Raw genomic sequence first — 15,831 nt, 5'->3', positions numbered from 1 at the left:
GGTCTAGAAAACATTATCAGTTCCTCATGAAAATGCACAATACGAATCACATTAGCATGTTTAATTTCGGCACACAACTACTTCTGTCAAATAAATGCTAATGTTTATTTTTGGTACATACCTGAAACTATAAGCGCCTCATTCGGGCCGACTGTGTGGATGTTTCCCATGTTTTTATTTTCAAAAAATAAACCGAAAGCACTGACACTATTCACGCACCACAACCACCGCACGATAAACAAAACAACAAATTCTACAATCGATACGTAGGACACAGACGGCACAGACGCGTAAAAACAACCCTAGAAAGCGGCGCTCACACGACTGACCGATATTATTATTTGAACTATATACACAGTACTAGTGAGTATTATATTCTTTGCACAGTACACACAACTATGATCCTTCTGTCCTTGAAAAGTGACGTCATGTTAATATGTATTTGTATAATAATCACGATTAATTAGGAGTATAAAGTTATGGTAGCTTCATATATTTTAATACGAAATATAGCATGAACCTATTATAAATGGAGAAATTTCACATACAAATTGTATAAACTAGCAATAAAAATAATATTGTGTCGTTTTTCTGAACGAATCCAATAATCGTTTATGCTTCACCTCACTTATCTGTGGGCTGCTGTAACGTGTTTGTAATGGCGGATTGTGATTGTTTGTAGAATTTAACGTTTTATATTGAAGAATAGTTGCTTACTTGTAAGTAAATAGGTTTATTTTTCCTCTTGCTAAACGCTCTACTAAATGCATCATTGTTGAAGCTTAAAGGTTCCATTTTTGTTGAGCAATTTGTCAGTCATTTCTGTACAACTTATTTTTTTGTCCTTGCAGATTTGTCCTTGCGATTTATTTACTACAATGTCTGATACTAGTGATCTCGACCGCCAAATCGAGCAGCTTAAGCGCTGTGAGATAATTATGGAAGCCGAGGTTAAAGCCCTTTGCGCAAAGGCGCGCGAAATCCTAGTAGAAGAAAGCAACGTTCAGCGAGTGGATTCCCCTGTTACGGTATTTATCACGCTTTTGTTGATGTTGTCTTTTCCTTATTATCAATTAGGTACAACATTATTTCAACTTAAAAGTATATGAACTGAGCTCTTCTATCAATACTCTTTGTTCCAATCATAAATTCCACACCACGTTATGCTATTTACTTAATGTTGAGTATTTAAAATACACTGTATTACGTTCCATGTATCTGCTCTGCATATTTATTAAACAGGAATAACTTAATGTCTAAGTCATTCTTTACTTACAAGTACTTACTAGTAGTACCAGGTCTCTAATGACACATCACTACAAATGCACCACACTTCGTTAATTTGCATTACTTATACAAACTTTATTATATAGTACGGTACTTGCCCCTACTTAAAAACCCTTGTTGCCACATTACCTGTATAGGAGAGTGGATACTTATCTTAAAGACTGACTGTACCAAAACCTTTCAAAAAGCAAATAATAAATATGAAGCTATGTTTAAAGGTGCAAAACCACAAACTATCTGATACCAGCATATCTTGGCCTTATTTTGTCTTGTCTCTTTACAAATGTTGAGTAAACTGGTACAATCAAACCATATTAAAAGGGAGCAAAAGAAGTTAGTAATGATAATCATACACTCCTAAAAATTGAGCAAGTAAGTTACTTAACTGACAAACGAAAACATGTAATTTTAATGTAAATGTTTGAATATTGTTTGTTATTAAAAGATGATACACTATGATTCTGGAGCCATAATTTGGAAGTTGATGGTCACAGAATAATACCCTTGTTAAATCCCCACACTATTGAACACTATCCAGGTAGTAGTGTCGCATCAAGCCAATTATGCATGACACTTGCAATGAAAAAGTATGGCCATGTCATCATAATGTCACATTTCTGTGAAAATATGGCATTTATTTTTTTATACTATGTTGGTGGCAAACAAGCATACGGCCTAACATGATTTATGCTGACACTCCGTCACTTTGATTCAAGTTGATGCAAAATTAGGTTAGTCGTCAGGTCATCAGACACTAGTGTTTTTTGTGATTTTGTGGCTGGGCCTGACCCCATGGAAATATAGGAATCATCCATTAATTACGTCACGTTTAGGGGGAAGGAGGGGGCCAAGAAAATGTGACAAGGGGGTTTTGATTTTTTTTTTATTTAGTTGAATAACTAGTTTTTGCAATCATACAATACAATTAGGGATTGCAAACCGGATTGATTTTCAATCCCGCCGGATTTTGGCCATGATCCGGCCGGACCGGATCCGGATTGGTATAGGGATATTAAAGTTACTTAAGTGACATATTTTTCTAGTTTTTTGCGTAATACGTATTTCTAAATCTATAATTTGAAGTTAACAAATAACTTCTTAAAAATAAAATAGAACTTAGTAGTAAAAAGTGTTACAATGTCAATATCACTTTAAAAACAAAATGTGAAATCGGTTGTTTATTATATTTGACCATTCACAAGTACTCAAATTTTCGATTATAATTATGAATTTGAGTAGTTTCCAAAGCCTGATGATGGGATGTGGGGTGGGAAATGGAACTCCTTGAAAGGACAAGTTTTCGTAACTGTTCTTTGATTGAATTCTTTGTAACGTTGACATCCATTCTAGTAACAAAAGAAGATATAATTATATTTTACTTTTAACCCAAATGATATTAAATGCGCTACAATATTATCTTGCTCTCATTTTTTTCTGCAACAAAGTAGTAGAATGTATGATTTTAAAAAATGTTGTTTAGGGATAGAAGGGCAAATTATAGGGAACGAAACACGACACGGCGATCTCGTGCAAAAATAATAGAGTGTAGGATGAAAACCATCGCGGAAAGGGACTCCCTAAGAAAAGTTACATGGATCAAGTAAAGAATTGGCTAGACGTAGAGTAGCACGTACGTACGAAGATGAAGGAAATTGCATAAAATTGGATGAAATTGTGAAGACAAAAGATTCTCTCTTAAACTTGAATAGAAAAGAATCTATATTTTATCATATATATAATCGGAGTAAACTAAAGGTTATCTATATACATATATTATGATAAGCTCAACTCAAGTCGGTTGAGTACCGCCGACTTAATCCTGTTCATTTGTTTAGTTTTAATCTGCTATCACAACATTATGACATAACATTAACCTTCTCTCTAGCATAAATTACAAATGCCTTCCATGGCATCTCCATCCCTTAATTTTTCCTTCTATTACAGTATTTATGTAATCGTCATATCATGCCACCAACATGAAAGAAGAAGAAATTCTCTCCTGTTCCCAGTTATCGTCATAATAAATATATTTTTATCTCACTATATTTAAACTTCTTCATTAGTTATTTGTTCTATTCAACTTTATACCTCTCATCCGTCGCTTTTTCCTCATCTGACACGCACAGCGTGTGCTGTATTTAGGCGTCTTTTTTATTTTACCGGATCCGGTGTTTTTTTACCGGATCCGGTAGCTCCTGAAAAGTGCCGGATCCGGCCGGATTACCGGATCCGCCGGACCGGATTGCAATCCCTAAATACAATACAATACAAATATTCTTTATTGCTCACCAATATGTCCAAATTCCAAAAGGGTCTAGCCGCAATCCTATAGTGAAACTGCCCCTGGCTGAAATGTATACCTTTCTTAGAAGCGTTAATTGGTCTTATTATAAGATATCATTTTACAATATTTCAAGCCTGGAATCCCCTGGGTTTGGATAAAAAAAAATATATACATAAAATCTTTTTTAATTTTTCTAAGCTAAACTAATGGTTAGATTTCTTTGAAATTCGGATTATACAAGGCACTAATAGCAATACATTTTCAAAAAAAAATCAAGGTTCTAACTTATTTACAAAGGCCTAAAAAAATATATTTTTTTGTTTAAAATTTTTTTTTTATTATTTAAAAGAGGGCGACAACCTCAATTTTTAGGTATTTAATGCACAATACAATATTGTATGAAATATATTTTTTTTATAAAAATCCATTTGTGGCATTATATTTTTTTCATAAAAATCCATCTGTGGCAACAAGATAAAAATGTCTTACTAATGCAGGCCATTCGTCTTACGACCATTAACCGTAAAATACAGATACATTCTCGGCATATGTCTAAGAAGGTATATAGATGCTTCATAAAGTATGATGGCGAAAAGACGGGAGTAGAAGCAATCGATCAATATTGTTGTGAATGTGCGAATGGGTTAAGAACAGTAGGTTGTTGTTCACATGTAGCGGCAATTATATATTACTTGTCGTATGGCAGATTTTTATCCAGAATTCCGCGGCCTAGCCATAAACTCTGTGCACTGTTCAAGACCGAAAGTATAAATGTTAGTATTAATACAGACAGTGACGAGGATGAGTAATTATAAGTGTTATGTTTAGGTGTAAATTGTAGGATTTTAATAAAAAGTGCTTTACTTTTTTAGTTTCTTTTGATACGTAATATTTTTTTAAGGCAGTATTGCGTATGTCATAATAGACCTCAGCTTCGCTTCGGCCGATAATTACATGTGTTCTGAGACATTTCTTATTTTATTGGCCTCGGTATGTAATCAAATATTGCTGTACGTAAACAACTACTACGTAAACATTCCTATTATGAAATACGCAATACTGCATTAAAAAATATATACCTACTTAGTGTAAACAATTTTTCTGCTCGACTAGCTGCTGCTCGTTAATACCTACTAAATGGTTGTAAAGGCGGAAGTACACAATGAGCCAAATACGTTGGCCCAATGTGTAACCTACAGACGCCTTAAGTCGAATGGCCTGCATTAGTAAGACATTTTAACCATGTTGCCACAAATGGATTTTTATAAAAAAAATATATTTCATACAATATTGTATTGTGCATTAAATACCTAAAAATTGAGGTTGTCGCCCTCTTGTAAGTAATAAAAAAAAAATTAAACAAAAAAAAATATTTTTTTAGGACTTTGTAAATAAGTTACAACTTCGATTTTTTTTTTTGAAAATGTGTTGCTATTAGTTCCATGTATAATCCGAATTTCAAAGAAATCTAACCATTAGTTTAGCTTAGAAAAATTAAAAAAGATTTTATGTATATATTTTTTTTATCCAAACCAAGGGGATTCCAGGCTTGAAATATTGTAAAATGATATCTTATAATAAGACCAATTAACGCTTCTAAGAAAGGTATACATTTCAGCCAGGGGCAGTTTCACTATAGGATTGCGGCTAGACCCTTTATTCTGCAATATGAAAGAACATAATGACATACAATTTTAAACATACAACTTAGACTATGGTAGACAATGGGCGGTCTTATCGCTAAAGAGCGATCTTTTCCAGATAACCTTAGGGTAGTGGAGACAAGGTACAAAAAACAATGTGAGTAGGTGATGCAGTGAGTGATAGAAGTTGAGAGACAATAATACCAAATTATACACATACATAAATAGCAAATAATATAAACTACATACACTACATACATAAATAAATATCATATATAACACATTTACGAACACACATATATCATAATTTATTTTTGTGTGATTTTTTTTCCTGTTTGACTTGTGTCATAAAACCTTTAATATTCCTTTTATTAAAATATGTTAGGCAGGTCCACACAGAGCGAGCATACGCGCGAGGTAATTTCCTCGGCCGAGGCACGTCTACACTGGCCATTTTGTGCGCGAGGAAATTGCCTCCCGCGTATGCTCGCTTTGTGTGGATCCGCCTATTTATCATTAAAATATTAACACTTAATTCGAAACTTAGTTGAAAACAAAGCTAAATATATGACGTCACATCAGGGGGTAGGGGGTTTGCCAGATGTGACCTGACCATCTAGCATGAGATTCGTTCTCGCGCGCGAGTCCATACTTGAAGTCGCTCTAAATGTATGGAGTCGCTCAGCTCATGCTAGCAGGTCTGAAGGCCTACCGCGAACCACGTTCGACGTGTTGCCTCTCTGTCGCACTTGTAAATTCGTACGTAAGTGTGACAGGGAGGCAACACGTCGAACGTGGTTCGCGGTAGGCCCTCTGATGTGACAAAGAGGGAGGGGAGTGGTAAAAAAAACATGAAAAATATGTGTTACGTAATTTATGGATGACCCCTAATTGTTCAGTACCCAGATCATAAGCCCAGAATCACCCAGTATTTATTTAATATACTGAAACACACCCAACTTGTGTTAGAAAAATATTTTTTTTTTTAAATTTGCCGTCGTTTTTTACTGACAAGGTTTCTGTGGCAGAGGATAAATAGGTTATTTGTCAACTTTGGTCTCCCAGTTAATACATTAAATTTTTTTTAATTACAGGTGTGTGGAGATATTCATGGTCAGTTTTATGACCTGAAAGAATTATTTAAAGTAGGAGGAGATGTTCCAGAGACCAATTATCTTTTTATGGGGGACTTTGTGGACAGAGGGTTTTACTCTGTTGAAACTTTCTTACTATTACTAGCACTGAAGGTAAGGACAAATATTTTGTAGTATAACTAGTTTTAATGCCCTAAAGTAAGGTTGGATAAGGTTAGTAACTGTACTGGTTAAAATCGCAAGTATTTAACTCTTAGAGCCCCAATACTACCTATATCTATCTCTATCAATACCAAGGCACCTTGATAAGTGTTAAGTCTTAAAAGTTGTCATATTACAAAAGTGATTCTAATTTTGTAGAGAACTGTTATTTTCTTGACAACCTGTCTGGCCTAGTTGGTAGTGACCCTGCATATGAAAGCCGATGGTCCCGGGTTCAAAACCCTGGTAAGGGCATTTATTGGTGTGATGAGCACGGATATTTGTTCCTGAGTCATGGGTGTTTTCTATGTATTTAAGTATTTATGTGTATATATTATACATATCGTTGTCTAAGCACCCACAACAAAAGCCTTATTGAGCTCACTGTGGGACTTAATAAATTTGTGTAATAAAGTCCTATAATAATTATTTATTTATTTTACTATTTTCTAAATCACCTTGACACTTGGTAATACTCCTTCCAAGTTTTGCTAAGTGTAATATTAATTGCTACTGTCAGGCAGTTTTATAGTTTACATTGTAAATCAACAGATGAGCTCCCTTTCACTGATCTTGAACATAACATTATGTGAAAGACAAGCTGGCACTCCTCAGCTATCGTAATAGAGAAGTATAAATTCAAATCAATTATCTATGATAGTTATGTTGGTTGCTATGAAACTATACTTTTGAAATGTTTAAGATAGTAGCATGTGAAAATGTTGTAATCTATGTGATATTTTTTCATATTTGTATTTTTATGTGTAGGTGAGATATCCAGACCGCATCACACTTATAAGAGGGAACCACGAGTCCAGACAGATCACACAGGTGTATGGGTTCTATGATGAGTGTTTGCGGAAATATGGATCTATTACAGTTTGGAGGTAAGCTATTGTAATGTTACCAAAATCTCAGTGCTGGTTTCTGTAAAACAGTGGAATGTGCAAGACCAAGCATTTGTATAGTAACCATTATTTAAAGCATAGTTCATATAGAATTGGCACATAATTAGCAATGTTTAAAAAATAATAATTCCATGGCGGGAAAAAAATTGACAATTACAGTTCAATCACCAACCTTCAAAGTATTAATGGTGAAAATATTATTTTCCTAGCTTTATGCATTTTAAAGTTTTCGACCATGAAAATTGAGAACAGGAGATTGATCGTGCACAAATACTTCGAAAATTCTTATCGATCCCGGACAAAGACACCTAAGTCGCTAAGATGCTAAAAGCTAGTATTTGTAGGGTCATAAAACGTTACAAGGAGACTCTATCAGCCGACAGGAAAACACAAACTAATCGGAGGTCTGGGACAAATAACAAGATTTTGGGAAAAAAAGTCCCAAGGTCACTCAAAAAAAATTCAGGACGGTCTAATTACGATTTATCCCAAAAATTCAAAGAAACTTCTAGAAAGATAATGATGATTCACCTCAGAGGTGGCTATAAGAGCTATCGAGCAATAAAACAGCCAAATCGGACTGTTAAACAGATCCGACAAGCTAAAACACTAGCTCGACTATTGTATGACCCAGTATTGATAAAATTCGAAGGTTGCTTGTTGTTGGACGACAAGACGTATGTAAAACTCGATTTTAATCAACTACTCGGTTCGAAGTTTTATATGGCCAATAATAGAGGTAATTTACCCGAAAAATATAAGTTCGTGAAACTTGACAAGTTAAAAAAACATATGAAATGGCAAGGAATTTATAATTGCGGCTGTAAGACGAAAAGTTTTATAACATAGTCAACAATGAAGTCGGACCTTTATAATAAAGAGTGCTTAGAGAAATGAGTATTGGCATTTATTAGAACCCATAACGGTCCTGTGAAATGTTGCCCAGATTTAGCCAGCTGCCACTACCCAAAAAAAGTTTTGGCATGGTATGCTAATAATCAGGCCAATTAAATACCCCGCGAGATGAATCCTTCGAATTGTTCCCAATTTCAATCTATCAAAAACTACTGGGCAATCATGAAAAAAAATTAAATAAGACTAGTCGAATTGTCCAGAGTATCAATTCATTGCGATCTACAAGAAATCAATACGCCAAAAATGTCGACAAAAGTGTTGTGCAGAAAATGACGGGGGTCCATTATGAAAAAAGTTCGTAATTATTTACATAACAGAGTTTTTTTATTTATTTATACATATTTTAAAGCTAAATACATTACTATTTAAAATTCACCATTCATAACATTCTTAATTTATTAACTTAAAAGAAGAACAATTTTCTAGTGCGTACCAATTCTATATGAACTATGCTTTACCAATTACCGACCGACCGATACGACCTTCAAACCTTCAAGAAAAGAGCGTACTCCCATCTTAAAGGCCGGCAACGCACTTACAACCCCTCTGGTGTTGCAGGTGTCCATGGACGGCGGTAATCGCTTACCATCAGGTGATCCGTCTGCTCGTTTGCCTCCTCTACCATAAAATAAAATAAAATTACCATTTTTAATACATTAAGATACACCTACAGGCTACGGAACCCTAAAAAAGAAATTTTCATATTAAGGAAATTTTAACTGTTACAACAGTTAGTGCATCTGTCATACTTCCTGCCGGCCACCTAGCCCTGCCCGTCGGCGCCGCGCCACCTAGTCCGCGTTGTAAAATCTACTCGACCAATTTAAGAATGTATTTAAGTATTTATAAATATTTATATATTATATATATCGTTGTCTAAGTACCTTCAACAAAAACGTTATTGAGCTTGTTTTTTAGACTTAGTCAATTTGTGTAATAATGTCCTATAATATCTAAATTTAAAAGAAGACTCCATGTCCATACATAATAACTAATCAGTGATACTGATAATAAGTAATAACTTACAATCTCGATGAAATACACTGTGTTTTTTTTATTATGAGCCTAAAAGCGGTTCAATCAGTTCCAAGTTACGAGCAAGTGTGTTGAAAAATAACTACTATCTACATTTCTCTATTCATGTGCTGATGCTTTATTTTATGCATTGTATGAAATCATTAATATTAAATACAGTGAAACAAACTTTGAATAAAAAAGCAGTAAATTCCAGTTCAAAGTTAATGTAATTTAAAAACTGGTAAAATCCTATCAATACAACCATATTTTTACGGTACATACTTGTTACATACAGTGATTATAATATAGCACTCACAATGATTGTAAATTTCAGGTACTGCACAGAGATATTTGACTACCTATCCCTCTCGGCCATCATCGACGGCCGGATATTCTGCGTGCACGGCGGCCTCAGCCCGTCCATACAGACGCTGGATCAGATCCGCACCATCGACCGCAAGCAGGAAGTGCCCCACGACGGACCCATGTGCGACCTGCTGTGGAGCGACCCTGAAGGTAACACTGCGACTTTACATAAAAAATAAAAATAAACTTACAACCGAATTGATAACCTCCTCCTATTGAAATCTTGAAGTCGGTTAAAAAAAAATGTCTTAATTTTTTGATACAAATAAGGGAAAATCGAGAAACGAAGGGAAATTTATAATTTATAAAAGCAGGGTTGTCATGTCTTTTTTTTTTCAATGTTTACATTTCCATAAGGTTTACATTTGATTGATTGTCATTTTTGAACTATCAGCTCATAGGGTTGGGGCCCAATAGATCCAATACAGCATTCCGTATGACTTGAGGCAGACACGCAGAGGGCGTGCAACGAGGATAAGCAGGTGTTTGACCACGATCTCACCTGATGGTAAGTGATGATGCGGTCTACGGTGGAGCATGCTTACCTATGAGATACTTATTTACTGTAGCCTTGAAGAGATCCAGATACTCATGCGGAAACAGACTCGAACAGGACATTCCACTCTTTAGCAGTTCGCATAAGGAGTGTTGAAGCGAAGCGCTACGTGTGTATTTGTGGAATACCATAAAGCGATGCCGAAGTGCCGATTGTCCGGTAGTCCGATGGTGAAATGTGGACAGAGTAATGAAATTGTGTAGTTCCTCGGTTCATCACATACATCAGTACATCTCTGGCAGCTATACGTAGGAATGAGATAACAACCTAACGCATAATCGCGTCCCTTAGATTGGCCAAGTGCGTTGGCCCTATATGTGTACCTACTCAGCATAAAGAGACTTTCATCGTCGTCAGCCACAGAATCGAATAAATACAACTGTGTAAATATTCCAGACACACAAGGCTGGGGCGTGTCACCTCGCGGCGCAGGCTACCTGTTCGGGTCGGACGTGGTGGCGCAGTTCAACGTGTCCAACGACATCGACATGATCTGCCGCGCGCACCAGCTCGTCATGGAGGGCTACAAGTGGCACTTCAACGAGACCGTGCTCACTGTGTGGTCGGCACCCAACTACTGTTACCGGTAAGTTCACTTTCATGGGTCAACATCCACACTTCCCGATATCGGGCTCGAAATCAGTCCCGATGTCGGGTCTGATAATCGTTTTTCGTTTCACGGAATATCAACACATCGTTACCAATATTTGAAAAGTAAAAAATACTTTGTTCCTAATTGCCAAGAATGTTAAATTTTTGATATTTTTGCATATAAACCATTTTTTACATTTCAATTATTGTTGACGATGTGCAGATATTTGGTGAAACGGAAAAATACTCTTGCTCGGGCCCGATGTGTGCGATAAAGTGTGAATGTAATTATCACTTCAGGCCTGATTGGCTCCCCTTTATCTAAGGTCTCTCTCTTTGTTCATACACCGTTCTTCTCGTACATAGTGGCCATGTTGATTATGTAGGATCATACTGTATGTCACTCACGCTGGTTTAGCACAGGAGCGCCGTGAGATAGACTAGCCGTTCCTCTCTAGTGAATAGTTGAATACACTTAGAAAAAGCCGGGTAGTTTATCTCACGGGCGAGATACTGTCGCGGCGCTCCTGTGCTAAGCCGGCTGTATTCTCCATATAAATAGACAAGTGCACCCTATAAATTTTTACCTTCCCACATAGAATTCATATTGTTTGCTTAGAAATTATGCAACAACATTGAAGATAAACACAGATAGCTCAACTCAGGTGGCGCTGTAATGTAGTGAGCTTCCATTAGTTTGAATTCCATTAGTATCATAATTATTATTACTCACATCACCAAGGGGGAGGGGAAGATCAAAAAGTAGCCGAAAAAACCTAGCGTGATTTGTGCACAAGCCCTTAGAACCTGTTTCGAACATTCTGTAGTTTTTAACCCCATTGAAGATGCCACAATGCTCATCATCCGGTTATATCTGCCTGACAATGGTTTTGGCTACATATGCCGCCATTTAAGACTTTCAGACTTGATTTTGTATAGGTACCTTGAATTCTATTGGACCAAGTCTCTGGCCCCCTCGCTTTTCTCCTTTTATACTTATGACACGAATAATTTATTTGTGTTTTGCTCAGGTGCGGAAACGTAGCTGCTATATTAGAATTGAACGAAAACCTTCAGAGAGAGTTCACAATATTCGAGGCGGCGCCGCAGGAATCCCGAGGCGTACCGTCGAAGAAGCCCCAGGCCGACTACTTCTTATAATGTTGCTTACGATAGACAATGAAACATCTCAGTCTAGTATTACGGTTTTATTGTAGTGACAAACATTTAATGTGGACATAATTTTATAGTGATTTTAAGACTGGTAAGTGTAACGAGTCAGAAAACCAAGTAACAGGACACTAGTTGAGTACGGCAGACCAGTTCTTAGTGTCGTTTATCCATTATCCCATTCAAAATGTACAATTGATCTTGCTGTTGAAATGAATGTTTAACTAAAGTTATGATGGATAAAGTCAAGACTAGGCATATGAAATGTTAAACCTTATGCAGGAGAGTGAGATATTAGGATAGTATTGTTCCTGATGACACAAAGATTGGTCAACAGTTATGATAGCATACTTTAATATTTTTTTGCGTGAGTGCTTAACTGGTGTACTTGCTTCCCATGAAGCCTAATGAATAAAATACCAATGTGATAAAATTTTTGACACCAACATGTTAAAATTTAAACTGGTATGTGAAATGAGACCATCATTTTGCGTATTCCCAATGTACAAAGTATCAATTGATCCAATGCAGAATGTAACATTGTGTTAAGTTTAATGGTATTATTTTTGAATATCTTCACACCTCGGACTTACTTTTAAGATAGGAGGTGTATCGCGCATTTGTGATGAGAAAAGAGTAAATTAAGAATTTCATTGATGTAATTTAAGTGGTTATTACTTATTAAGTAGGTTCTAACAGTCATACGTTTTCACTTGAGCACTGCCGTATTTTTAACGTAGATTTGAAATATTGTATACAATAGTAATAGCAATTGGTATTGTTGTATTATGATGTTTAACTTTATAAATATGATAGTGATCTCACAATAATTCCGATTATCACTCATTGTCTAGTACCAATCTCTTCTAAATCCTTCCTTTCTTTATTATGGATCCTAAAGATGAAAATCACAGGCCTAGTAGGATATGATTTAAGTATTCTCTTATTTATTCCTGCTCAATGTTTAAGTTATGAATGAAAGTTAGCATCATGAACTGTTAATTGAACTGATTCAGTTATCAACAGACAACATGTATTTGATGCTGATTGTAGTATTGACTGAATTTATTAGTTCCCAGGACTACCCATTTGTGTAAATCAGTTCTGTATTCTTACCTCTTATTTTTATCAATATTAAAATGAAATGCCAATAATGGGTTTTATTTGAAACTATATTTAAAACATTGTATGGTCATCACATAATGAGGCAGCCAGCAACAACACTTATTTAGCTACGAATTAGCTAACTAAAATCATCTTTACTTATAATGTATATAAATTAGGTATTATATCTCCACACTTGGTGGATACTTTGATGTTTACAATGTCGTCTGCCCTAGTTGGTCCTATATTTAATAAAGCTACTTCTTTTTTAACTTCTTTAGCCTGTAGAATAATCCTGTAACTTGAGTAGACAGTCAAAGTGGAGCCAACGACAAATACAGCATCACTGCTAGAAACCTGATTTCTCACTTCTTCTACTCTTTGCTTTGGGACATTATCCCCAAAGAAAACAATGTCTGGCTTCAGAGGCCCTTCACACTTAGGGCACAAGGGAGCTCTAAATTGATCTACCTGCTCCTGAAAAATAAAATGTCATTTAAACATGGTAAAAAAAATTAAACATGTACTGCAAAGTATTGATTGTTCAAAGAGAGCATAATTTTTTTATTAATAATATTTTCATGATAAAGGCAAAAAGTGGATGAAGGTAATATAAGAAAAAGTTCTTTATTGTGTTTATGGAAGGTAGAGGCAAGGAACAGAATCTCCTCAGGCGGAACTGTTGCAAAAGTGTCCAGCTGTCAGCTATAAATAATAGTTAAAAATCTCTCCAGAGTAGCGCTAGTAGTATGTGGTAGTATTCAGGCGTTATTGACTGAGTGAAGTGCATGTCTATGATTAGATTTTTTTTCTCAAGTATTCTAGGTATTGTATGTATAGTTTTTATTCGGGCACTTCTTGGTATATGGAGATTCTGTTCCTTGCCTCTACCTTCCATAATTGCACACTTCAGATCAAATGTGGGTAAAAAACTATTTCAGTCTCCTTTGCAAAAGTAATTATATCCTCCCACGGCCCAAGATCCTCCCTATGGTACCTATTCAGTTTGATGAAATTTAAATCATATTTAATTGGAGCAAAGTTGCATTTCTTTTGTTTCATTCAGTTTTCAAACAAAAGAAAATTAACTGTACCCTGCATTACATTTTGAATTTTTCATTTCTATGGCTGGGTCACAGGAGGATATGTATATTACATGTTAACATATACTTGCTTTAGATAACTCGACATCACCATCAGGCCTTATCATAGTGAAACTGCTTTCCATGGCTGGATTGTTCTTCATTAATTCCTCTTGCAGGTCATTCCTATCAATTTCATATGGGCAGTTCAAACATTTTACTATGTACCCAGAACCATGGAGCTCGATGACATATTTTGAACCAGCTTTCTGATGTAGACGGTCAACATTCTGAGTCACAATTGCTGTTACTTTACCTGCCTAAAGATAAAAAAAAAATTACAGTAGCCTACGTTTTCTTTGTGTACTTATCTGTTACATGCTAAGACGCATATTCTTATTAAGTACCTTTTCTAAATGATTGATGGATAAGTGTGAAGCATTTGGTTGTACGCCACTAAACCGCGGCCAACCAACAAAATTTCTAGCCCAGTATCTCTGCCTCACTTTCGGATACTTCACGAATTCCTGGTATTGAACTGGCTTGTGATTACTGCGAGCGTATAATCCTACCTCTTCCGATCTATAATCAGGTATTCCTAATTGAATACAAAGCTTAAATTATAAGTCTGTCAGTAGTTAATGAAATCAAATACACTATATTTTCTCACCAGATTCTGTAGAAATACCCGCTCCAGTAAGAATCAATATTTTTTGATGCCTGTTTATAAACTCTCGCAGTATTTCAACATCTTTTGGCTCGGGTGGCTTATATTTTGGCACATAAACTATCTGCCTAGTCAGTTCTTTGAAATTGTTGGGAAGGAATCGTGCAAACATTATGTACACTAGATGAAAATAGAGAAGTTAAACATTGCAATATAATTATTATTATTTAATTAATTACTTAAAACAAAATACGTGTTTGTGTGACATATAAATAGATGACAGTACGTGACGTAAAGTGCCAATTACATCCACACTTTATCAGGCCTGATCTGATATCAGGGGGCCTACCGCGAAAACCGAAATTCGCAAATTGAGGGGATCTTTCTCTTTTACTCTCACTAAGACGTAATTAGAGCGAGAGAGAAAAATCCCCTCAATTGACGAACTTCGATTTTCGTGGTTATAGCCCAGACCCGTTTTTTTTGGGGCCGAGAATAGTACATTACGATACAAGTGCGAAAAATAGGAAATTCGAAACGAGTGGCGATAAATTAAAACACGACCGAAGGGAGTGTTTTAAATCGACACGAGTTGCGAATTACCTATTCGCACATGTATCGTACAACGTTTTACAGTACATATGGCCCTTTAAATGTTCGACACAGTAACATAATATGCTACTTCTCGCACTAGTGCTATAAAGTAGCCCCATATGTACTGTAAAGAATATTTTTCCGTTTACCCAAATATCAGCACATCGTTTACAATATTTGATAAGTAAAAAAATAGTTCTTTTTCTTCCTCGCGTTGTACCGGTATTTTTGCCACGGCTCATGAGAGCCTGGGGTCCGCTTGACAACTAATCCCCAGAATTGGCGTAGGCACTAGTTTTTACGAAAGCGACTGCCGTCTGACCAACATCTGACTTTCCAACCCAGAGTGTAA

At 35.8% G+C, this 15,831-nt stretch overlaps 3 protein-coding genes across 4 annotated transcripts in view; 1 reads left to right on the top strand and 2 right to left on the bottom strand.

The window, feature by feature from the left end:
- LOC133529207 (flotillin-2) overlaps window positions 1-341 on the bottom strand; it is a 405,995-nt gene extending 405,654 nt beyond the window's left edge. For both annotated transcript variants that reach the window (XM_061866874.1, XM_061866875.1), the window contains exon 1: window positions 122-341. In XM_061866874.1, coding sequence (XP_061722858.1) covers window positions 122-170 — 49 coding nt within the window. In that variant the 5' untranslated portion in view covers window positions 171-341. The remainder of the gene's footprint in view (window positions 1-121) is intronic.
- A 241-nt stretch (window positions 342-582) lies between these two features.
- Window positions 583-13,186, top strand: LOC133529376 (serine/threonine-protein phosphatase 4 catalytic subunit). The gene is made up of 7 exons (XM_061867082.1): window positions 583-719; window positions 852-1,028; window positions 6,309-6,461; window positions 7,278-7,396; window positions 9,684-9,865; window positions 10,668-10,857; window positions 11,894-13,186. The coding sequence occupies exons 2-7, from the start codon at window positions 879-881 to the stop codon at window positions 12,021-12,023; spliced, it is 924 nt and encodes a 307-aa protein (XP_061723066.1). The 5' UTR covers window positions 583-719; window positions 852-878; the 3' UTR covers window positions 12,024-13,186.
- LOC133529378 (NAD-dependent protein deacylase Sirt4) lies at window positions 13,187-15,191 on the bottom strand. The gene is made up of 4 exons (XM_061867083.1): window positions 14,889-15,191; window positions 14,626-14,816; window positions 14,311-14,538; window positions 13,187-13,613 (listed from the first exon to the last, which is right to left on the bottom strand). Exons 1-4 carry the CDS (start codon window positions 15,055-15,057, stop codon window positions 13,296-13,298), a joined length of 906 nt encoding a protein of 301 aa, XP_061723067.1. The 5' UTR covers window positions 15,058-15,191; the 3' UTR covers window positions 13,187-13,295.
- Window positions 15,192-15,831: the final 640 nt, after the last annotated feature.

This window comes from Cydia pomonella, chromosome 20 (genome assembly GCF_033807575.1).
Source record: "Cydia pomonella isolate Wapato2018A chromosome 20, ilCydPomo1, whole genome shotgun sequence".
Classification (NCBI taxonomy): domain Eukaryota; kingdom Metazoa; phylum Arthropoda; class Insecta; order Lepidoptera; family Tortricidae; genus Cydia; species Cydia pomonella.
This window is presented reverse-complemented; position numbering and strand designations above follow the sequence as displayed.